The sequence below is a fragment of the Aotus nancymaae genome, unplaced genomic scaffold (assembly GCF_030222135.1).
Source record: "Aotus nancymaae isolate 86718 unplaced genomic scaffold, 86718_ANA_hifiasm-v0.15.2.pri h1tg000040l, whole genome shotgun sequence".
In the NCBI taxonomy this organism is placed as follows: domain Eukaryota; kingdom Metazoa; phylum Chordata; class Mammalia; order Primates; family Aotidae; genus Aotus; species Aotus nancymaae.
The window spans coordinates 15,950,328-15,975,471 of NW_026988454.1; the positions used below are offsets into that span (position 1 = coordinate 15,950,328).

Genomic DNA, 25,144 nt, shown 5'->3' on the forward strand with positions numbered 1-25,144 from the left:
GGGGGTCTGTTGTGGGGGAGTGGGGGGGACAGCGGGGGGGTGGGGAATTGGGGAGGGATAGCATGGGGAGAAATGCCAGATATGGGTGAAGGGGAGGAAGGCAGCAAATCACACTGCCACGTATGCACCTAAGCAACAACCTTGCATGTTTTTCACATGTACCCCAAAACCTAAAATGCAATAAAAAATAAAAAAAAATAAAAAAAATAAAAAAAATAAAAAAGAAATGACATAAAAAAAAAAAGAAAAAGAAAAATTAATGTTAAAAAATCTATACATGAGTGGAAAAATTAATATTTTTATCCAAAGTAATCTACAGATTCAATTCAATTCTTATCAAAATTCCAATGCCATTTTTCAGAGAAATAGAAAAAATAATGTTTAAATCTGTATGGAACCACAAAAGACCCCAATTAACCAAAACAATCTTGAGCAAAAAGAACAAAGCTAGAGGCATCAAACTCCCTGATTTCAAGATATATTATAAAGTTATTGTAATCAAAGCGAAAATCAAAGTGAAAAGACAACCCACAGAGTGGGGGAAAATATTTGCAAAGCATAAATCCAAAAATCCAGTATGATACTGGCATAAATACAGACACATAAATTATAGAACAGAATAGAAGGCTCAAAAATAAACCCACACATGTAAGATCGATTAATTTACAGCAAAAGTGCCAAGAATACACATAGGAAAAGGACAGCCTCTTCAATAAATGATGTTGGGAAAACTGAATATCCACATATAAAATAATGGAAGTGACACTTATGCCATATTAAAAAATCCACTCAAAATGAATTAAAATTTAAACAAAAGATCTGAAACTATAGAACTACTAGAAGAAAACGTAGGAGAAATGCTCTAGGACATTGGTTTGGGCAATGACTTTTTGGATACAGCCTTGAATGCGCAGGCAACAAAGGCAAAAATAGTTTGATTGCATCAAATTAAAAGGTTTCTGCACAGCAAAGTAAACAATTGACAAAATTAAAAGACAACTCACAGAGTGGGAGACAATATTTGCAAACCATAAATCCAATAAGCATTTAATATTCAAAATATATAAGGAATTCAAACAATTCAAAAGGAAGAAAACAAACAAGCTAATCAAAAATGGCCAAAGGACGTGAATAATTGGAATTTCATTTTCATGAGAAAGATAATCGCTAAGGAGTTTCACACTTTCGGATACCAACTGTGGTGAGGGTGGGTGAAGTCCCAAGACTGAAAATAAGCAAATACTAAGTCTGCATTCTGAATGGGATCACCCTTACCTGCATTTTTACTTCCATGAAACAGACAAGCAGGCTTTTACCCCCGGAAAGAGATTGAAAAATTATAGATCTGGAGAAATTAATCTGTTCCAGAGAAAACACTGCGTTGAAGCTCATTAATCCAAACATTCTGCTCAAGGAGCACACAGAGCTCCAATTAGCATTTTTAGTTCCTTATGGTTGAAAAATAAATGGATGGTCAAATATTTATGACAAGTCTCCAAAAATCAAGAGCAAGAGAAAAGGAAGGGAGGGAGGAAGGAAGGCAGGAATAGAGGAAGTCTAGAGAGAAGAGATAATTTGGGGACCAGAAAAAATGTTTTTTTTTAAAGAACCTATCATGAATATCCTCAGAGAAATAAAAGGACACTGTAACAGTGAACCCAAATCTATGCAAAAATATATGTATATATTATTCATTTTATGTACAAGAAACTTTTAGAGGACAAAGAGCATCTCTTGGAAATTAAAAACAGGACAGGCACAATTTTAAAAAATTCATTAGAACAACTGGAAGACAAAGTTGAATAAATCTTAAAAAAATAGTCTTGCCCACCCCCACACCATAAAAGAAAACGAACTTGAAAGGGTCCATTAAGTGTGAGCCCAGCACAATGAATGAAAAAGAGCACATGATTGTGCAATTTCAGAGCAGCAGAGATCAAAGAGCCACAGGCTTGGGTGAGATAGGGGACTGTGGTAAGAAGCCACATACTTTTGTTTTGTTTGTTTTGTTTGGTTTGTTTTTTCCCTTGGTTGTGGTTGTGGTTTGCAAGGGGAAGAAAACACTATTGCTATTTAATTTGTTGCTGGATTGCTGTAGTAAAAGATCCCATTTGAAAAGGAATGGGGCCCAACACTACATCTGGGATATGAGTAGATGGCTGAGGTCACACCCAAGCAGGCAAATGGGGTGATGGCAGAGTGGAAAACCCATTTCAGGGTGTTCCCGTGGTCCTCTCAGGGAACAGGGGGCAAAACTAGGATGGCCTATGTAACCCACTTGGTTTTTAATAAATCGCAGAAATTCTTCCATCTGAGACTCCTAAAGGGCCTCAGGATAAAGATAAAGAGAAAGCAGGTCTTCGGCAGGACTCCAAACACACCTAGGTGCATGTTTCAATGTAGCCATGCAGAACTCAACCTCAGGGACTCCACTGAAGCAGCAGAATGCCTAGGAGATGCCAGAAGCTCTTGACCCTAATTAGAAAAGACAAGCAGCGTGCTGGTGGGTCCTACTCCCTTTTCACTGTCCCCTACCCATTCAACATCCACTCCCTCCTCCTCACCTCCATTGTTTTCCATGATCATTCATTAGCATCACTGTCTCACACAGTTTCCATTCCCTGGTCCCTTTCTTGACTTATATTCATTTTTCAGAACTGCTGCCCTGTCAGATTCAACTCTCTGCCAGCTGCCCATGCCAATGATCCGACTGAAGAACCCACAACTGCACCTCACAACCCAACACCGCGTGGACCTGTAACACAGCTCAGCAGCCATGCTATTCCTCTCTGTTCCATTCACTTTCTCTCTCTTCTAAAAGATTGTTGCACAACTACTCTTGCCACTTTGACCTCTCACACTATCTGCCCCACATTCACTCTCAGCTGATGAACTTGCTTCCAATTCCCTAAAGAATTGAGACTGTCAAAAGAGAACGTCCACAGAACCACATGTGCCCAGAGCAGCCCACCCTACCTTCCTGCCTGTCCTCCTCTGTGACAACAGTCCCTCCTCCAGTGCACACGGTTCCACCTTCCTATCTATGAGATGGCATCCCAATAGCCATACCCCATCTCCCTCCTTTGAAAGAGCTGCTTATACTTGCTGTTTCAGTTTCCCTCCCATTTTCCCATGAACTCATTCCAAGTATGCCTCCACCCCCTCCCTCTGTCACAGCTGCTCTTGACAAGATGGACAATTATCAATTCTCACCATACTTGACCCAATAGCAGTATTTGATATAGCTGATCACTTTTTCATCCTACGCCAACCTCATTTTGTCTTTCATGATGCCACAGTAAGATGGACTCCATTTCAATCTCCTTTGCTGAGTGTCCCAAGGCTCAATCTTTGGTCTCCTTTCCTTTTCTCTTTATACTCACTGCTGTGGTAATCTCATTCAACATCTCTATGCTGAGAACTCACAACATTATATCAAGTCCAGACTCTGTCCCAAACTCCAGACATCTGTGCTCAGATGGTCTCAAAACATCTCAAATTCAACATGGCGAACACTAAACTGATTACCCTCCTCAAAAACGTGTTCCACCTGTAGACTTCCCCATATCAGTGTTGACTCAACTTTATCATCGTTCAGGACAAAATAATCATCCATGACTGAATTCTTTCTCTCACATACTACACTCAGTACATCAGGAAAATCCGGTCAGTTCTACCTTAAGGTATATTCGAAATGTGGTCACTCCTCACCATGTCTCCATTACCACCCTTGTCAGAGCTTCCATCCGTCCTCATTTCTCATTTGGATTGCTGGAGCCTGTCATACCTGCTCTCCCTGCCTCAACCTTTGGCCCCCTTTGGATGTCTTCTCAACCCATCAGACAGAGTGAACACTTGTGACAAGTCAGATCGTGCTCTCAAAGTCCTGCAATGAGTCCTCATTTCCTTCAAAATAAAAGCTAAAATCTTAGTTGCCATCGGGACCCCCTTACCTTCCTGATCACACTTTCTCCCACTCCTGCCTCACTCTGCTCTAGTCACATTGGTCTTCTTCCTGTTTCTAGAATATTCCAGAGCTGCTCTTGCTGTCAGGACTCTGCACATGCTGGGCCATTTGCCTGCAATGCTGTTCCCTCCACATGGCTAACTTTCTCACCTCCTCCTTCAGGTGTTGCTCAAACGATCTTTCAATGAGGATTACTCTAACCTGACCCTCACCCTGCCCTGGCACTCCTGAACTGCTACCTCCGGCTCTTTTCTTTTGTCCACAGTTCCTGTCAGTTTTTGAAAATAGATAATTAAGTTGTCCACCATGTTTGCTTTCTTTCTCTCTCCCACACTAGAATGTGAAGCACCAGGGAGGCAGGGCTTGGTGTATACCAAAAACCCAGGACACTGCTGGGCTCATAGCATGCCCAGTGGAAAGTGCTGAATGAACAAAGCAATCAATGAACCTGGAGCTACCATTTCCAACCAGACTATAGGCACATTGAGGCAGATTTTCCTCTAAACATTTTGAAGTGTGGAGATTCCATTTGATTAATAAAATCTGAAGACCTACCCCTAACACCAGTATGTTTCAGGTACTGCTCTAGGAACAAAATGGATTAAAATTTCTGCCCTCATAGAACTTATATTCAGTTTGCTCCATGGATTTATAAACATTTGAACACAGAGTTCACACATGTGTAAGACATTATTTAATGTTTGGTGATCATACGGAGCAGTGAACATCTCACTTTAATACATGTATTCTCAGCAGGAGCTATTATTGTCTCTGAAAAGACAAATGTTAGTTCTGGAGGTCAAGAAATCTTAAATATTACATGGCTTGTAGTCTTTCAAAGCTCAACCAACCTCAGTTCATTTTTGATCTCACCAAATACAATTTGATACAATTTTTATAATTGAAAAAAAAAAGGTTGAGACACCACAACGTGTCAGACTTTCTGAGTTCATAGATCTCAGATTCACCAGCCATGCTCCAAAAAGACCCCCTGGCTTGGCTGTGGAACCTCTAAGGTTGCAGGACTACAATCCTCTCAAAAGCTGGTGGAGGTAGGAGCCTCCCACAGCACAGCATTGCCATGGGGACTCTTCACTGACATATAGGAATATAAAGATTGAGAAAAAGATGAGACTGGGGGCAAGGGAGAGACAAGGAAAAAAGCTGTAATTATTTATCCTAAGAAACTTTTTTTAAAAAAGAAAAAAGTAATAGCTCATGAGAAAAGCAGCATTTGGGTTTGTTCATGGGTAGAAAAAGATGTGTGCCGCACCAGTGATTCCTAACAATTAAGAACTTATATTGTCACAAATGACTAAGTGATCTTTCACTACGGTTGATTAATGACATAATTCAAACAAAGATGGAAGAGACAAGCCAAGCTCTACACCTGAGAAGGCAAGGGTTGAATAGGGGGCATTTCCTGCTAAATATTTAGTCTCAAGATGGCCAAGATGGCCATTTCACACATCGGGGAGTGTTTACATTTGCACACTTAGGTGGAGCACACTTAGGTTCCGGAGCTTGTCAGAGATGCCCATCCTGGCCTCCCAAGCCCTTCATCCCACTCTACCCTCCTTGCTGATGGCAGCGCCCCCTGTAGATGCATAGAACATCTCTCTGTAATCACACACACACACACACACACACACACACACACACAGACATGTGCAGAAACTTTTTCTCTTCCAATGGAAGTGGTAGAACTCCACTTCAAATATATCATCTTTGAATTCCAAAAATGGGCAAACAAGAAGTGATGTAAAAACTTCAGGTCCTCAAAACTATTGGCTTGCAACTGGCACCGAGGCTGGGTTCTGAGGCACACGGGAGTGATGCTTTCAGAAAACAACTATGACCCACCACCACACTGTTCTTTCATGTACAGATAATTTCCCTTCAATATAAGAACAGTTCTTAGAGGTAAATGATTGTGTGCATTTTGATCCATAACATACATTTTTAGAAACATGCACACTACAATCCCGTATGCACAGAATCTCAACCGTCAAATCGTTTAAATGGCCAGAATTTTTCACAAAGCCACAAGATAACAATGAACATTGATGATGACCAGCTGCCATATCCTGGAATACTTTCTGAATTGCAAGATGAAGCAGCATTGTGCAATGGTCTTATCGGCGCACAGGAACGACACTGCCCAGAGCTCTGCCACGCCTTAGTCCAGGACTTATGTGGGAAAGCTACTTATCATCTTGATGCCTCTGTTTATCTGTAAAATGCCCACAAAAATAGTCCCTAATCATAGGGATGTTGTGAAGATAATAAACAATAAGTGGTAGGTTTGTTTTTTTTTCCCAAAAGAGCCTTAGTGTGAATTTTACATTATTGTGTTCTAATTCCTTTTTAAAGTTATAATCTATCTATGTTATAAGTTGGCACTCACCACATCAAAATATTCATTAAACAAGATATCTAACGCTAAAATTATGAAGTTCATTATTATAGCAGAGACTGCTATTTGCCCACCAAATATGCATTCAACTCTTTTTATTAAAAGAACTCATTATTCCAGGTGCAATGTGCACAGCTTAAAGACTGTATTTCCAAGGTTCCTTTCAGACAGATGTAGCTGAGGTTGTATGGATATTACAGGGAGCACAGAGTGTGATGGCTGAAGCTCCAGTAGCCCGATTAGGCCAAGAGTCGACCTCGAGAATGGAAGCCTGTGCCAGGATAAGGGAACAGAATGTCAGATGAGCTTAAGTACCTTTGACTGTGGAGTTGCCAGACCACTGGTAAAATAAGTCTAGATTAATTTTATGTGAGATTAAAAAAAAAAAAAACTTTCTCTTGGTTAAGCCAAGGTTTTCTCTTGGGGTTTTCTGTAATATGTGGTTGATTCAAATCCTAAAACAGCCACATTTGAAATAGGATTTATTCTACAATAGATTCTATTTCTTACCTCTGTATTCTTGTACCTAATTCACTGAAGTATTTGCACGTGTAAAAAATATTTGAAGCTTGTAGGATAGCTTAAATCATTTAAATGTAGCTCCAAATCACGAGTTAATATTAACTCTGAAAATTGGCAGGGGTCAATATGTAGAATTTTTTTTCTTACTTATAACAACATGTAAAAACAAAGCAAAACAAAAACCAAAAAAATCAAATTTTGATTACTTCTGGCTAGTGGTAATAAGATTGTTTGAAAAGAAAGGCATAAATCATGAAGGCTGATCACAAAACATAAATAAAAAGAAATACACAAGCTGAATGTTTAAAATGCTTTTTAAAAGCTGGTTTCTATCCTAGTTTTGCAAAATTCCAGGTTATCTTATGGTTTTTTTTTTGTTATAGTTTTTTCATATAATTAAAAAATTAGACTCAAAATTAATTCTATCCAAAACCTCAAAACCACCAACAATAATAACAGTGAATATTTTTTAACACTTACTAGGGGACTGGGTTGCCCAATGGCAGAAGTTGTGTCCTTCCATGGCTATAATATACAGACCCTCGGAATAATATATTTGTCACATGGAAGAGCGGGAAAGAAGAGGGTTTTTTCTTTTTGAAAAGAGTCAAATAATGATAAAATGACACAACTCTTTATATCTGCGCAATCACTTCTTTACCCTATGCTAAGTGTTTTGGGAAAAGTGTCCTAGAATTCAAATAGTTTCTCAATATTAAACTATTCTATGTTATTAACCTTCCTCTACCTCCATGCCGTCATCCATAAGTTGGGCATAAAATGGGGAAAATAAAAGCACTCAGCTGAGTTAACGGAGGTAAAATGCTTGGAACAGCACCTGGCACACAATTAGCTACTATCTGCATCAGACAAATTAGTAAACTCAGCTCCATTTCTGTTCCTTCATGTGTAACATGAGCAGACAGTAATAGCATTATTCATATTCCTCATGAAGTAACTGGTATAGTAGAATGAAAGTTCTGTGAAGGCAGAGATTTGGTCAGTTTTGTTCTCTGATGTATTTTCACACAGAACTCAAAGAACTAAAAAAAGAAATACCATTCAACCAAGGAATCCCACTACTGGGTATATACCCAAAAGAATATACATTTTACCATAAAGACACATGCACATTTATGTTCATTGCAGCACTATTCACAATAGTAAAAACATGAAATCAACCTAAATACCCACCAATGGTAGACTGGATAAAGAAAATATGGTACATACACACCATGGAATACTCTGCAGCCATAACAAAAAAAAAGAACAAGATCGTGTCCTTTGCAGGAACACGGATGGAACTGGAGGATATTATCCTTAGCAAACTAACACAGAAACAGAAAACCTAATAATGCATATTCTCACTTACAAGTGGGAGCTAAATAGTGAGAACACATGGATGGAAAGAGGGGAGCAACAGACACTGGGACCTATGTGAGGGAGGGTGAGAGGAGGAGAAGTACAGAAAAAAATACTGTTGGGTACTATGCTTAGCACCTGGGTGACAAAATAATCTGTACACCAAGCCCAAGTCACGAGTTTACCTATATAACAAACTTGCACATGTACCCTGAATGGAAAATAAAAGTTAATTATTTATTTATTTTTTGAGACAGAGTCTCACTCTGTCACCCAGTCTGGAGTGCAGTGGCTCAATGTCGGCTCACTGCAACCTCCGCTTCCCGAGCTCAAGCAATTCTCCTGCCTCAGTCTCCCAAGCAGCTGGAATTACAGGCTTCAGCCACCACACCTGGCTAATTTTGTTGTATTTTTAGTAGAGGCAGGGTTTCACAATGTTGGTCAGGCTGGTCTTGAACTCCTGACCTCATGATCCACATGCCTCGGACTTCCAAAGTGCTCAGATTACAGGCAAAGTTAAATATTTTTTAAAAAATAACAGTACCTAGCACATAGGAGTTCATCAAATAACTGTTAAATGAAACTGTTTGTCCTATTATTATCAGATGTTGTAGGAGCCTCACGTATCACCTGTTTTTATTTATTTATTCCACCTTACTTCATTGCTTATCAATGTGTCTTCTTGCAACGTGTTTATAGTTTTGTCTAAGAATCAAATCTAAAGTTTTAGATAAGAGAAATCCCCTATGAATTTAATATTATTTTTATCCTTTTTTTGTTATGAAATGTCTGTTTCTTCTTCATATATGCTACAGAAAGTATAACATTTCTTTATTTTGGTAAAAAAAAGTATTACATTTCTTTATTTTGGTAAAATAAGTGTAACATAAAATTTACCATTTCAACCCTTTTTATGTATACAGTTTAATGGTAGTAACTACATTCACATTGTTGCACAATGCACCACTCTCCATCCTTAGAATACACCCTCTTTTTAAAAAATATCACTTCTATGATATGTTAAGTTTAGTTTATTAAAAGTAATCAAGGCAAATCAGAAATTACTTTACTGGGCTAACAATCACCATTTAAACAACCATTCTGACAATCAGTCATGCTAAAGATTCTGTCAAAGTAGTCTTGCTATTTGTTAGGCAAACAAATCTATTTAATAGATCTCTCTGATTTTTATGAGATTGGGGCTATGTGTTTTGATGTGTATATGTTAGATACTAATTGACTATTTGCTTTTATTTCATTATACATCTATGTATTTGTAAATCTTTTCAATTTGAAATCTCTCATAACCAGACTCAGTGGAGCTTCGCATTTCCATAGACGCAATGTAAAGGCAGCATTGGTCTGGATCACAGTTCAGGGAATTTCAAGATCTACTTTGGAAGGGACAACATATTTTTCAAGTTACATCTCTGAATTGTGGACAGCAATAAAGGAAGAACAAACTTGATTGTATTCCATTGCTGCCTTATTGATGCATGAAGAAAAACACTGACAAATATAACTTGAATGAATGCATGTTTTGGAAGATCTTCTTCTACAGCTCAGAGCCTTGAATGAGTTTTTATATTCAAAGCATTCATCTACCTAGTTTTAAAATATGCATTTCAAATGCCATAAGCAAACATCTTGACCAGGTAAAAAGAACCAAATGTTATGATGTGCCATATTATTCTATGAAGAGACACTTTTAACACCTCTGGAGAGGGAACTGCCCACTGTCTAATTAGGGTTTGTATTTATGAAAGTCACATAATGAACATATGTAACACTACAGAGAGAAACTTTAATGCCCCCGAGAAAAGGGCACTTGCATCACTTTATTATAAAGTTTCTCTTTCATTTAGCAATCACACTTCTTTTTCCTACTATTGTGTTAGGGGTTCTGCTAGATACAGATAAGTGATAAATTCTAGACTAAAAGGACAAGGCCACTTGTTTCTAAAACTAAATCATGGTGAATTTATCTCAAGAATTTAAAAACAGAACTTAGATTTTAACACATCAAGCAAATTACTTACAAGGGAGAATGTTCCTAAGAGAAGTACCCATTCAGAGTTAACCAAACTGCATGGAACAGTTTAGTGACCAAGGCAACAGAATTGAAACTCTAAGAGTCTCTGAAACCAGGGGTTCCCAATCAGGAACAGTTAATTTAGTTAATGAATTAACATTCTATTTCAATGTGCAACCATATGCTTGAGACAGGGGATTTATTTCACGCTAGCAAGAAAAATGACTAATGGGAGTAATTAAGAAAGGGCAAGGGGTGGGGTGAGAGAAGTAGTAATTGTGCCAAAAATAAACAGTCAGTATAGACTGTAGTCTAAAGTAAAGACAACAATGCAAATCTACAGGTTAGAGCCCTCTAGTTCTTGTGAAATAAGGAAATAGCATAAAAGTGGTATGAAACAAATGTCAAATATATTCAGCGAGCTTTCTCTAGAAAGTTATTGGTTACAGAGGGAGTGTATAGGAAATAGGTGAATTCTTCTCTTTTAATTCTGCTCTACCATAAGATTCCCTCCAAGGTTCTCACTGTTATCTATTGACCCCCTCACTTAGCTCTCATAGAGGCCACACTGATTTTCTCTCCTTTTTGCAGTTCTTTGGTCTTCAAGTCCTAAAGAAAACTAGCCTCTTTCTCCACTAAGATGTAACCTCCATTGTACAGCAGGAAAGTTTGAACTTTGGCTCAGCTATGTTGATACTTAGATGGGTCTAAATACGCCACCATTGGGGGATAAATGGCTTCCAAGGATCTGGATGCAGAATAAGTTAAGCTAGAAAGATTCAATGCAGTCATGTCAGAAAGTCAGCCACATGTATTTGGGCCATTGCAAGAACACAGCTATACCACAGTTGGTGAAAGTGGTCATCATTAAGGAATCTCAGTTTGTGAAAAATAGTATTTCAATAAAACAGGAGAACACTTGTCAAAGGAGTGGTCACTTCATGTGGATATTTGTCATAGGTTTTATTTAAATGAAAGATACCTTGACTACATTAAAATATGATTTATTTAATTTAAATTTATTTTATACATATACAACTTTTAAAGAACAAGTTCATGGCTTAATCAAATTAAACTCAGATTGTAGAAATACTTCTCATTTGTAAAGTCTTCTAGACAAAAATAGATACCCAGCCAATAAAGACTATTCATCTTTTCATTTCAAAAAAGAAATTCAATCATAATATAAACTTATCATCCAGCAACAAATATACCATGAAGGAAACAAGAAAGTAAGAGTTATTACTGTGTTTTAGACCCCTGTTGACTCAGTCCTGCAAGATATTCTGGACCAAGGACTAGTTCTGTGACAGCAAACTCAATTCAAAATTGTATTTGCTAAGCAGCTTAAAGTTTCAGAAAGGAAGTAGGAAGTCAGGTGTCTCATTAGGGAAACAAATGAGCAGGGAATTTCAATAGAGAAGGGGGTACAGGGAATCAAACAAATAAAAAATAAAATTAAAACATTATATGAAGGGGAGAATGGCAGAGGGAAGGGTGGGCCAAAGAGTTGTCTGACTAAAGCAGATAATATTGGAAAGTAGAAATCAAATAAAATTGGTGACCAGCCTTTTCACAAAGGTCCTTCCCAAGAGTCTGTTGAAGAAAGGTTAACCTAGGATTGGGCACCCTGACACATACTCTGGTTTCACATTTTAAACTTTAGGGCATGCTATTATTTATCTGTTAAAACAATTACTAAGTTAGATAATAAAGTCCCAATGCCATACGGTTAATTGAAGTGTTGTCTCTCCTAATATTCACACCCACCTGAACCTCTACTTGTGATCATATTTGGAAATAAGGTCTTTGCAGATGTAATCAAGTTAAGATGAAGTCACACTAGATTAGGTTGGGACCTAAATCCAAAATGATCAAAGTAGGATGTAGACCAAGCTGGTGATAGTGTAACAGGGAAGAGGCATAAATTTAGAGATGGTGAAGAGGAGGACCCAGTGGTACACAGCAAAGAGGAGTCAAGCACAAAGATGATTCCACTGTGAGTAAGGAACAAGGGTGGAGCCCCTGGCAGAAGGGAGAGGAGTAGGAGAAGCAACTGAGTTTGCTGGTAAAGGAGCAAAGAGGAAAACAGTTAGTTTGCATTCAGATGTATTGGTGAAAAACTGACATTTAACTGTTGTCCTGCAGGCTGCTAAAAATGGGAACTAAATATTTAGGTGCTTAGAACCTAGAAAAAGAAATCTGGAAATGATGAGGCTAAAAGTTAACTGCTGAGGTTCTGAGTGGACTAACTTTTCAAGTTGGTTCAAAGCAGCAGGAGGAATGACTACTGAAGAATTTGGGGAGACAGATGAGAAACATGAGAAGGGACTAAACATCCTTCACTCTTGGGGAACAATTTTGATGTCCTATTACAACCAAATGGCACTTCACCTGATTACCTCTTATCAGCACTGGTCTCATTTAAATGTCTCAAGTCTCATGAATTTTTATCTTTTATTTCCAAGATTAATTAAAAGTTACTAAATATATCCATGCAAGACAAATGAATCACATTATCTATGCAGCTAATATAAATTAAGCAAAACTATAACTTTGAATAAATAAGTCTTCTTTTTTTATTTTTGATTTCAGAATTGGAAAAAAAATAATCAAACTAGTAGACCAATGGGTCATATCTTTCCCCTACTTTAAAAGCTCTTAACAAATAGTAAACTTGGAAGTCAAATATAAAAGAAGTCTGAAAAATACTTCTGTAGGAGGCTGTTCAATAAATGAAATTGAAACAACTGTGGAGACATCTATATGAAAACCATGTTGGCACCCCACCTAACACAGCATACCAGATGAATTCAAATGTGTCAAAGATGTAAAAAAAAAAAGGATAAGCTACTAAAGTACCAGAGGAAAACATTCTTCTGTAGGTTAAAATCTTTTACAAGGCATTTATGAGGTAGATGCATGAAACTGTTACAGTTACAGATCAACTTCTGATCCATTAAACTCTTAGAATTATAAATCAATTTCTAAGCCAGTTCAGTGCATTACTTGGGTAGACAGAGGAGAAATACACAAGAGTAAATGATTAGCCAAGCCTACACTAGATGAGCCAAACCTTCCTCTTTAAATCAATAGCTCCTTATTTCTTCTGCTTCAAAAATACAATAGAAGAAAATTCTATTTCTAATACACCTGTATTAATTTCCTAGGGCTCCCATACAGAGTATCAAAAGCTAGCTTGCTTCAAAAACAACAGAAATGTATGTCTCACAGTTCTGGAGGCTAGAAGTCTGAAATCAAGGCCATGCTCTCTCTGAGGGTTTTAGGGGAGAGTCCACTCTTGCCCCTTCTAGTTTCCCATGTTGGCCAGTAAACTTAGGCATTCCTCAGCTTGCAGATCCATCACTCTAGTCATATGACTGTCTTTTCCCTGTGTCTCTTCATATTGTCTTCCTCTGTGCATGTCTATTTTTGTGTCTAAATTTCCCCTTTCATTAAAATGCCAGTCTTTATTGGATTAGGACTTGTGCTAACGACCTCACTTGAACTTGATTAAAGTACATCAGATTCTGAGGTACAAGGGGTTAGGACTTCAATATATCTTTCTGAGGGGATGCAATTCAGCCCATAACACACTTCAATCATAATATATCTATTATTGGAAACAGACATTCTCCAAGCCAAATCCCCCTGGAAGTAGCAAAGCCACAGGCCAACATTCCCCATAGGGGGTCCTGGGGACACCCAGCACCACAAGTCTACTGTGTTCAACATACACATGCCCTGACCCAGACTCACTGTATTAGTCCATTTTCACACTGCTCATAAAGATATACTCCAGACTGGGCAATTTACCAAAGAAAGAGGCTTACTGGACTTATAGTTCCACATGGCTGGGGAGGCCTCACAATCATGGTGGAAGGTGGACGGCACATCTTACATGGTGGCAGACAAGTGAAGAGCTTGTGCAGAGAAACACCTCTTTTTAAAACCATCAGATCTCTTGAGACTTATTATCACCGGAACAGCATGGGAAAGACCTGCCCTCATGATTCAATTACTACCACCTGGTTCCTCCCACAACACATGGGAACTCAAGATAAAATTTGGGTGGGGACACAGCCAAACCATATCACTCACTGACACAGAACCTGGAGGAGGGTGGGCAAAAATGCCCCAGACATGTTTCTCAAATACTCTCATGTTAAGAAAAGGATTTTTAAAGGCTTAATAGCATCCAGGCCGACAAGCATCTATGAGTCTTCAAAGTTTCATGTGAAAGAAAAATCCAGTCAACAGCAGCTGCTTTCCTTGAGTTTCACCAGAGCTTCCACAGGAGCAGTAGAAAGCTGGGCAAGGTGACTCGGACATGGAACACTCGCAAAAAAGCTACACATTGCCAGACCAGAGGGGCTGCCATCATGCCTGCTAGGGTGATTCCAGCCCAATTGTAAAGCTCTTATTATACAGTGGGTGCAAAATGTAAACTGCGAATCTTGTCCTTAAACATAGGCATCAGTCATCTCTCCAGGATATCACCCATACTTCTGTGTCATGTTATCTTTCACTGCCTTGCCAAAGCAGCTGGACACCACAACAGCCTGAGACCAGGGTTTACTGGTCCAATGACAGGTTGAGAAGCAGAGTACTGGGAAGTCCTGCTAAGTCTCTGGAATCTACAGGAACCTCCCGGAATTAGTGTGTTCCTTGAAGAGGCTGCCAATTCCCAGACTGAGGTATTATGCCCTCTCCCGGAACTGTCATCCCTACCCATTTTAAGTTTCGAATTTCACTTGCTAAGTGAAACTCACTTTGCAGATAGACAGTTGAAGCCTGCTGAAGTCCTCAGAGTGCATGGCTCTGTATTCCTCTAGCTATTTCTCTGTCCCTTACAAAAGAGAGGTTGGAAATGGAAGTGGAGTCTCACTAAGGTGGCTGTAAGAGAGATAGCAGAACAGCAGGTAGATTTTGAAGAGAGGAAAAAAGAAAAATGCCACAGCCTTAGAAAGCAGTTCTAGTTTATGGGAAATTTGAGCTGAAAGGGGTGGGGCTCAGAGACTTCTTAAAATTCAAACTTTCAATATTCACCTTTCATTTATTCATTCATTCATTCCAGCATTTCCTCAGCTCAAATCACTGCTAATTTTAATGATGAGGATGCAGATGAGGATGAGAGGCAGAGAAGCGAATTCTTGGATTCCTGGAGAATACAGACACAGAAGAGGCCTTGAGCCCTGGAATGACTCAGACAACCATGCATCCTTGAGACAACACTGAAACTTCCGAGAAACCTGAACTTAGGGCTGCTGGGAGGCAGGTCGAGAAAGAGTAAATCGTCTACTCCTGGGGCCAAAACAGAGCAAGGAGGCAACCTGAAGCAAATGACAGGGAGTGAGGACTGGGGAGGAAGAGGGGCCTTCTGGAGTGTTGAGTAGAGAGAGACTTGGCAGGAAAGGGGAAGGAGAAGGTCATCCAGTTTGCCACTAAAAGAATGAGGAAGTGGTTAAGGTGGCATGTTTCGCAGGAAGCCAAGCTGCCCCTGAACTGCCCCTTTTCCTATCTTCCTCTTCCTGGGCCAGCACTCAGCGTGCTCTCCCAGATTTGTGCCCAGTGGCAGTTCATGAGGCTGTCACACTTTTGGTGATAAGTATTTAACAGGCAATAAAAACTCAGGGCTAAACATCTATCCAAATCTTCATAAACTATATAGAACTATAGCACAAACTTGAAGAATAAAATTGCTTTTGAGACATGTAAAAATTATGATGAAGTTTGGAAAAGGCTTAATTTTTAATAAATCAAAATGACAGTTTGGTGACACAATTCAAGCTTCTTGGAAAAAACTCAGATGTATTTCATTAACACTGAAACTAAGAATGAACCACTCAATGATGCAATTGAGTGTGATGCTGAAATGAAAAATACAACTTTTGCAGTCATATTTTTTCTTTTTAACCTTCAACTCAATGATATTACATTTATTGACTAGTTTCACCATGTGTAGAATAACAGTAAATTAGGATTCAATCGTCTAATTTTTTTTAAACTAAATCTCTACCCAGGGATAAGGCTATAAAATGCCTACTAAAGATAAATTTCAGAGCAAACAATAAGGAGAAGAGCCTTCTCTATAGGTAAATATCAGAAAGCAGATACATAGTATGTGTTATAAAAAAGCATCTTTTGTCAGAGCTGGCTTGGTAGGTTTTATCATTCTTGTTGCTACTGTTGTTTTTAAACTGCAAAGAGAAAAAAAAATCATATCTTAAGGTCATCTTTATCCAGGTCTACTAGAAGTACTTGGTGGATTGGAATTTGACTGTCACACTTGTAGGATGCATTTTATCCTAAAGCTCTTCACATCTTAATTCTGGGTAGAGAAACATATCAAGTCAAAAAATAAGCCCCAGATATTAATAAAAAGGAAAATTCAACTTATAATCACCAACATTTAAAAATTCTGACAATATTCTTTTAGTTAAAAAAAAAAGAAGAAGAAAAAGCACTTCTAGAACTACTAAGATAGTCCAAAGTACTGATTATTTTTGTTATAAATTCATCATTCAAAATGAAGTCAATTAACAATTTCTGTTATATTGATAGGTATTCTGAGGATTATTCGAATGTTCCCTGAGAGTTTTTGTATTATACAGCTAATTCCAGGTATTTCTAGAACTGAACTTTTTGCTATTCTTCTTACTAATGATGTTTACTATTTCCTTATTTATTTATTTAGAGACAGAGTCTCATTGTCACCCAGGCTGGAGTGCAGTGGTGGGATCTCGGCTCACTGCAGTCTCTGCCTCTCTGGTTCAAGCGATTCTCCCACCTCAGCATCCCAAGTAGCTGGAACTACAGGTGTGCACCCCCAAAGCCGGCTAATTTTTGTATTTTTCTTTTTTTTTTTTTTTTTGTAGAAATGAGGTTTTGCCATGTTGACCAGGCTGGTCTTGAACTTCTGATCTCAGGTGATCCACCCGCCTCGGTCTCCCAAAGTGCTGGGATTACAGGTGTGAGCCACTGTGCCTGCCCTATTTCCTCTTTTTAAAAATTACTCTTATCATTGTCATTCTCAAACTATTATCTCATAAACGTTACATTGCCTATATCAGATTTTCAGTGTGGGCTATGGTTTTTAAATAACAGATGGTATTTGGATATATATAAGATATAAATGCTTTTCAAAATGTTTCTTTGTCTATTTTTCTGAAAAGCTTGACAATCATCTATAGAGCTTTTGCAGAAGACTTTTTTCTTCCCTTATTTTTCATTTTTTTTTAAATCAATGACTAATTTTATTTTGCTTGGTCAGACAAGTAGGCCTTTGATTTACAACAGCTGCATTCCCATGGAACACACACAGAAACACACACACACACAAACACACACAAACACACACACACACACAGTTTCATTTTTTGCCTTTATAATTCTTTTTTTTTTTTAAATGATCAAGTAAGAAGACATAGTTTATTAGTCTAAGGATTTTGGAATCATTCAGGTCTTTTAAACTAACATGATGCAGTTATAGAGTGGTTTTGTTATAGATCTTATCAGCATAAGTTTGCCTAGCTCTGGCTTTAATAATTGTATTTTAACAATCATTAGCCTGTATACAATATTTTCCTTTCCTTGGCTTCTCCACTTTATTCCTAAATTCAGAAAATTATTGATGTGAATTCTTCAACCACCGGTAATATATTTGAGCTTAATTTCAGTTGTTTCAAATGTTCTTTAATATTTTATTGTTATAAAAATGTCATGATGGGAATCTGCTGATACATAGGTATATGTCTATACTTGAGTTCAGCAGTACTCCAGAGCTAATATTACCAGGATTTTATAAGGGAAAATATATGTTTATAGGAAAACAAAAATGAACAGCAACCAAGAGTTGGTTCTCAAATATATGACTATTAGTTTCTTTCTTTGTTTCTCTTTCCCTAAAATATAAGAACAAGCAATAACAAACATAAAGAAAAAACTTACAGCTACATTACAGTTAGATTCCAACAATTAACTTATAATGTATCTGCTTCATATAAAAATGTTAAATATGTAAGTACTCAAGAAAACTTTTCATTCTGAAGATGACCAGGAATTTTTGTTTGCCAGCTCAACTGACACTGAAAACCTAAATTTGTCTGTTACTCTCCATGCTTCCATGTAACCTAATAACCACCCAAACCACCAAAACGGTGGCCTCTAACAAGGTTGGGCTCCAGTACTGCTGGCTCCTTTTTCTACAGCCCACATGTTTATTTGCTGATAGATACAAATACATGTAAGATTCTCTAACGCCAACCATAAGTTCACTTGGGCTGTAACACAGCAGTGACACTTGAAATGCAAGTACCAAACTCCACATTTTTTAGTTTCATACAAAACATTTCGTGCTTCATAGGAAACAATTAATTATATCTATTAAAAGAACCCAAATGAGAAAATGTCTAACTAAATCTATCACTCATTTTATCTGTAAGCCCAGAAAAAAAATTTAGCTTCCTCTTGCCTTGGTTCATCTACATTAGTTCCTGAATGGATACACTGGGGCAGGGAGAAAGTCATTTCCTAGTCTTGTTTCCACACACACTTGAGTTCTTCTCCCTGAGCAACAAGAGTAACGTCCAATTTTACCACAATAGCACTTCTGAGAGAATCAACTAAAGGAACAAGGTGTCACTTCAGCCACTGTGTCTCTAAAAGTTTCTTTCAGGGATGAAACCTTAATTTATTTTCCACTGTCTTTCTCTTTTTCCTAAAATACTAAGCATAAACCAGGTTGGATAAATAACTGGCATTCAGTAAATAACCTTATTATTATCTCTTTAATCCATAAAGATCTTTCTTAACTTTTTTTTTAAGACATGGTCTTGCTCTGTCACTTGAGCTAGAGTGCAGTGGCACTCCATACAAACACAATTCACTGAAGCCTTGAACTCCTGGGCTCAAGCCACCCTCTAGCCTCAGCCTCCCCAGTAACTGGGACCACAGGTGTGTGCTACCGCACCCAGCTAATTTTTTAATTTTTTTTTGTAGAGACAGGGTTTCAAAATGTTACCCTGGCTGGCCTCAAACTCCTGGGCTCAAGCAATCCTCCCACCTCAGTCCCCAAAAGTGCTAGGAGTACAGGCATGAGGTGTCACACCCAATCTTAAAAATCTTTTCACAATAAAACTGTTTTATTAATAATTGAGATGTTTTGAACAAAGGTCATTAATATTAAAAACTTTCATAGATCATTTAGTGTTAAAAGTTTCTTCTACTGTCAACATATACTATTAAATAGTTTTATCATGTAGTGTCCACCCTAAATCTTTTTGGTGAACAGATGGTTAAAAATAAATTATGTCAATTTAAAAATTTTAGTCTTCTAGATTTTGATTTAAAAATATTCTTTTCTAACATCCAGGAAAATTACAGTGTGTCAATACTGAAAATGAACATATCTCCTGTAACCTTGAAACCAATTACATAACAAGTTATTGCTTGCTTCTTTTTCTCCTACTATTTCTCCCAGGACATCACAACCAGTTCTTGAAAAGCTATTGACTCTTAAAAGCTGAGTTTCACATTCTTACCTGGTACCCTCTTTGCCCAGTTGATCATGTGAACCAGCTCCCTGTCTGCCAGGTTGGTCAGTAAGCCCATCATCGAAGCCTCACTGAAGGGTCTGGTAGGGTCATACTCGGAATAGATTATGGGGGGCTCAGCATCCAACAAGGCACTGACCATCTGGTCGGCCGTCAGGGACAAGGCTGGGCTGTTCTTCTTAGAGTGTTTGATCATGAGTGGGCTTGGCCAAAGGTTGGCAGCTCTCATGTCTCCAGTGGATCCCACTTCATTCCTGCCCTCCCCATCATCTCTCTGGCGCTTGTGTTTCAACATTCTCCCTCCTCTTCGGTCTTTTCGTATCCCTAAAAACACAGGGGGAAAACAACCAATTAGTTTATTTTTTTCCCATGTAAACTTTTATACAAAACAATCTTCAAAGCTAACCACCTTTCATTTTATTTGAAGAAATACTCTCAAGCAAGGTGAGCTGGTAAGTGTTTCACAAGTGTCTCTTCAAGAGAAAAAGAAAAAGACTTCAATTTGTAGCAGTGGCCAGTGTTCATGGTGTAAATGCTGCCACCATCACAAATTTCAGGCCACTTGTCTGACATCAAGTGGCTTACAAAACTCCTGAAAATTGAACAGTAGGTGCTCGTAAGCCCAAACAAACTGACTCTGACACACCAGGTAGGGTTGTGTGTGTGTAACAGGTGTTATAACAAGAACAGAATTCTAATTAGTTATTCTTAATATATGGTTTAGCATTAAAGACTATTTCTGCTAGTAATATTCTTTTAATAGTAAATTAAAAGGGAGTTTTTAAAAGCATGTAGTCTAAGTAGACTTATTCATGGGCAAGAAAAATAAGAATGACTTGCTCATAAGGTATATTTGAACAAACGTGTGACTGAAATATATATATATGTTATATATGTGTTTTTATATATAAATATATAATATATTAAATGACACTTTAAAAACATAGATACACCATGAACTCTTCCCATTTGCTCAGTATTAAAATAAACCTTTCTCATGTAATAGTAAAAATTATAATAAAGATTATTATTACTAATATGCATTCAGCACTTACTACATATTTTAAGCATTTACATACACGGAAGCACTTTAGAACTAATTTAGTTCTTACAATAATCTTGTTAAGTTTGAGAAATCGTTAGTGAAATTTACCAACTTGTACAAGATCATTCTCTATTTAAAGTATGATTCCAGATTCTGGCTCTGAAAAGAAGTTTGCTTTAACAAGTTTCAGAACATTGTCTAGGTACTAACTTAACAAATTGAAGGACACCTAAAAGTAAAAGATGAGAACAGTGGCATCTGACCAGCCACTGTCCCTGGTCAGGCATTTCAACTTTCATTGCTAGATTTGCCAATGAGGTTATAATATCTGAATTAAGGGAGATGATATTTCCACCGTAATCTCAAGTCATCAGAGCACACCTGATGTATCACACTCATTGCTGGATCTGAAAATATAAGAAAAATCAATCTACTCAAGTTACAGTAACTAGAAGCATAAGGAGACATGAAATCAGGTCATATAGTGAGCAAGTGAGGAACGAAGAAGGGTTAGCCTAGAGAAAGGAAAACACGGAGGAAGCGAGAGCACTGCCCTTAGATGGGTTGTTCTGCGTAAGACGGGTTCAACTTGTTCTTTATGAGGCTAAAATGGAAGCAGGGTGGGGAAACGTTTTAGTTAGTTACAGCTCAATGTAAAGAAGCAGTTTGTAACACTCAGAGCTAACAACAAAGATAGAAACTGCCATCATAGGAAATGATGAGGTGTATCGCTGGGGGTTTCCAAGAACAGGCTAGATGAGGACTTTCAAGGGATGTTCCCAAAGGGATTCCATTATCCAGAAAGCATTTGCACTAGTTGACCTCCAGTAGACCCTCCAATGCTGAGATTGTCCTGTGTGACTTTAACATCTTCTATTTGAAATGTTAAAATTAAAAAAAAAAGTAAGAGCAGAAGCCTTATGGTAGAAATCAGGGAAAAGATGTCAAAAGCAAAGAATTTTTTTAGAAAATTCTGAGATCAGAGTTTTGAGAAGATGAGTTCTAACTTGTATTTACCAACTTTGGGTGAGGACTAGGGTAAGAAAATGCCTGGTTCTTTGGTATTAGTCAGTGTATTACCCAAATACTATTTATAACTCTACTCCACAAGTTTAGAAAGAAATTAAGAATGTGCTCAAGTCTTACAGGAAAGATGCAGCAGTGATTACAATCTTTTAATAGCAAATCTACATAAAGAAATAAAAGCAAGTGATTTGATTAAAAAAGAAATGATTAGACGTGATACTGTTTTTCCTAAGGTGAAATCAAGAATTACCAAATTATTAACTACACACAGCATTTTACCTTTTAAAAATAAAGTATTTTAAAAAAAAAAAGCTTCTTCCATAAATGTAGTTTATCTTCCTTTAAAAAGATTCCAGAGATAAAGAAAACCACATAGGTTAATGAAACAAAACAAAATGAAGTATTACCACCCACTTTAAAAGGCTTTAGCAGTCATACTAAAGATAAGCTGATTTCCAACAGAAGAATTTTACAATCAATTCAGAAGTTGATATTGGTGGTTACCAAAAATATTATATCAAAGTATTTGTTCATTTAGTAAAACTCCATTCATATTTACAATGTATATTCATGGAAGGTGCAGTGGTAAACAAATACAGATCATGTTACCCTCTATCAAGTTTTCAGCTTGGAGGGAGGAAGACATTGATCAAAAGTTATTCATTCAGTACTCATTGATTGAATTAATGAACGAATGAACTGCCGAAAGCACAATGGATGGGAGGAAGTGACTGGGGAAGGAGACAAAGAAAACTTCTCTAAGAAAGAATGTGACATTTAAATCAAATCATGATATGTCCCTTCTTGGAGGAATTTAGGAGTAGACTACTTAGATGGCTTAGTTGTAGTACTATGTAAAGAAGTAAGTTGAACCACCACACCCATTTACATCTCACAACTGTATGACTCAAGTTGTTCAACACAAGACACACAGGTTTGGCCTTTGGAACAACAAAATACAACTGAAAAGATGAGGAAAGAGTTGACTATTTATAAAATCATCAAATAATCAAATAGGTGAAAGTAGATTCACTTAGCACTAACAAATATTTTCTTTAATATACTGATACGGTTTGGCTGTGTCCCCATCCAAACCTCATCTTGAATTTACCTACTATAAATGGGGACTGTGGTAAGAAAATGCCTGGTTCTTCAGTATTAATCAGTGATTTACCCAAATACTATTTATACCTCTACTCTACAAGTTTAGAAAGCAATTAAGAATGTGCTCAAGTCTTACTTGAAAGATGCAGCATAATCCTGACATGTTGTAGGAGGGACCCAGTGGGAGGTAATTGAATCATGGAGGCAGGTTTTTCCTGCGCTGTTCTCATGATAGTGAATAAGTCTCATGAGATCTGATGGTTTCATAAAGGGCAGTTCCCTTGCACATGCTCTCCTGCCTGCCACCATGTAAGACGTGCCTTTGCTTCTCCTTCACCTTCTGCCATGATTGTGAGGCCTCCCCAGCCATGAGGAACTGTGAGCTCATTAAATCTATTTTTCTTTATAAATTACCCAGTCTCAGGTATTTCTTTATAGCAGTATGAAAATGGACTAATACCTATACCCTAAATGTACTATATTTTTTGAATTCCAAATTCCCTACAAAATATACAAACAAAACAAAAACAGAAAATTATAAATATTATATGGCCAACTGCATGTGATAGGATCCCAAGGGTATGGTTCAATGAAGAATGGATCCTCTTCTACATGGGGGTAGTAATATCACACATTATTGGTCATAAGATTGCAGGCATTTTACAGAAGTTCAAAAATATCTAACTAGAATTGAGTGGAAGAAGGTAAAAAAATACCTGATTTCTATTTCAATTTTACTGTAGGTTAAGTGAAAACTACAGATCAGAAACAACAGGCTGTGTCACTATGGAACATATAGCTTACACTTAATTATATAGAGTAGTGGACCACAGGAGTGGCATGGATAATTGAAATTTAAAGATAGAGTTTGAAACTCATTCCCTGCTTCCTACCAAGACATTTTCTTGAATTGTCAGTAGAGCAGCAACATAGAGTAATACGGAATTTACTTAAGTTCACCCCCAACTGCCTAACTTTTGTTAACTCTCAGGGAAAAGTCAAAAGGTCAAACTACCAGTTCATGAGGCAGAAGGAAAACAAAAGAAACAGTTTAGACCATGCAAATATTTTTGAAGTTTATATTTGCAGCAAACAACATGTTGGCTTGGAATGCCATACACACAAGGTACACTGTCATTCATACACAAGCATGCCTTTTTCCAGAATGGTTGAGTGATATATTCAACAGCACAATACAGATGTTGTGCCCTGGATAGCTGCTACTGTACCTCTCATTATCTCTCAAGTTATGTAACTGACTAGACAATATTTGCATCAAGGCAAATTTCTTTGTACCTTTTTAAAATTTTAATCTTAACAGTTATTGAAGAATTTTTCCTTTTTAAAAAAGTTGTTCATTATACTTTAAGCTCTGGGGTACATGTGCAGAACGTGCAGTTTTGTTACATAGGTATACAGATGCCATGGTGGTTTGCCACATCCATCACCCCATCATTTACATTAGGTATTTCTCCTAAGAAGGATTTTTCTAACAAGACCCACCTGTTTTATATAAGGGATTGAGATACCAAGCTCTCTTTCATCCTGCAGGCCCATTGTAAGTATGAAATGCCACCACCAGTTGAATTTCATCTCCTTGGGTTAAAGCAACTCTAAATCCTCATCACACTGTTGTAAGGATTTAAAAGTCTGAGTATACAATTTCCACTTAGTAGCAATCAATGTAGATTTGAATGATTCTAATCCACCCTAGGAAGTGCTAACTTAAGGGAATCTATTAAAGCAATAAACACAGGCAATAGGAATGAGGAAAGGGAGAGAGACGGTGCGAAGGGCACTCACTCTCTAGGGGAGGTGAGGCCTAAGGAATCTCTTCAAAGTCACTTGGGAGCTAGGTGGAAGAGCGGTACAGAGGACAACTTGTGGCAAGGAGAAAGGAGCTGAAGACATATCAGCTGCTTAAACAATTATGTCCTGGCCCTAAAATAAAAAGATCTGTCCTAATGAGTCAAATGCCTAATGAGGCATTTTCAAAGACTACCTCTAATAACTTCACAATTTGTTTAATCATCTGTTTTTGTTCATTCTTTAAATTCTTTGGCTTGGCTATTGCATCTCAGAAAAAGTTAACATACTGCCTGAGTATTCATTAGTG

At 37.6% G+C, this 25,144-nt stretch overlaps 1 protein-coding gene across 4 annotated transcripts in view; it reads right to left on the reverse strand.

The window, feature by feature from the left end:
• Positions 1-25,144, reverse strand: part of ESR1 (estrogen receptor 1) — a 452,118-nt gene that overhangs the window by 140,445 nt on the left and 286,529 nt on the right. For all 4 annotated transcript variants that reach the window (XM_012452215.3, XM_064360565.1, XM_012452199.3 and 1 more), the window contains one exon: positions 19,842-20,177. In XM_012452215.3, the coding sequence (XP_012307638.1) occupies positions 19,842-20,177 (336 nt within the window). The remainder of the gene's footprint in view (positions 1-19,841; positions 20,178-25,144) is intronic.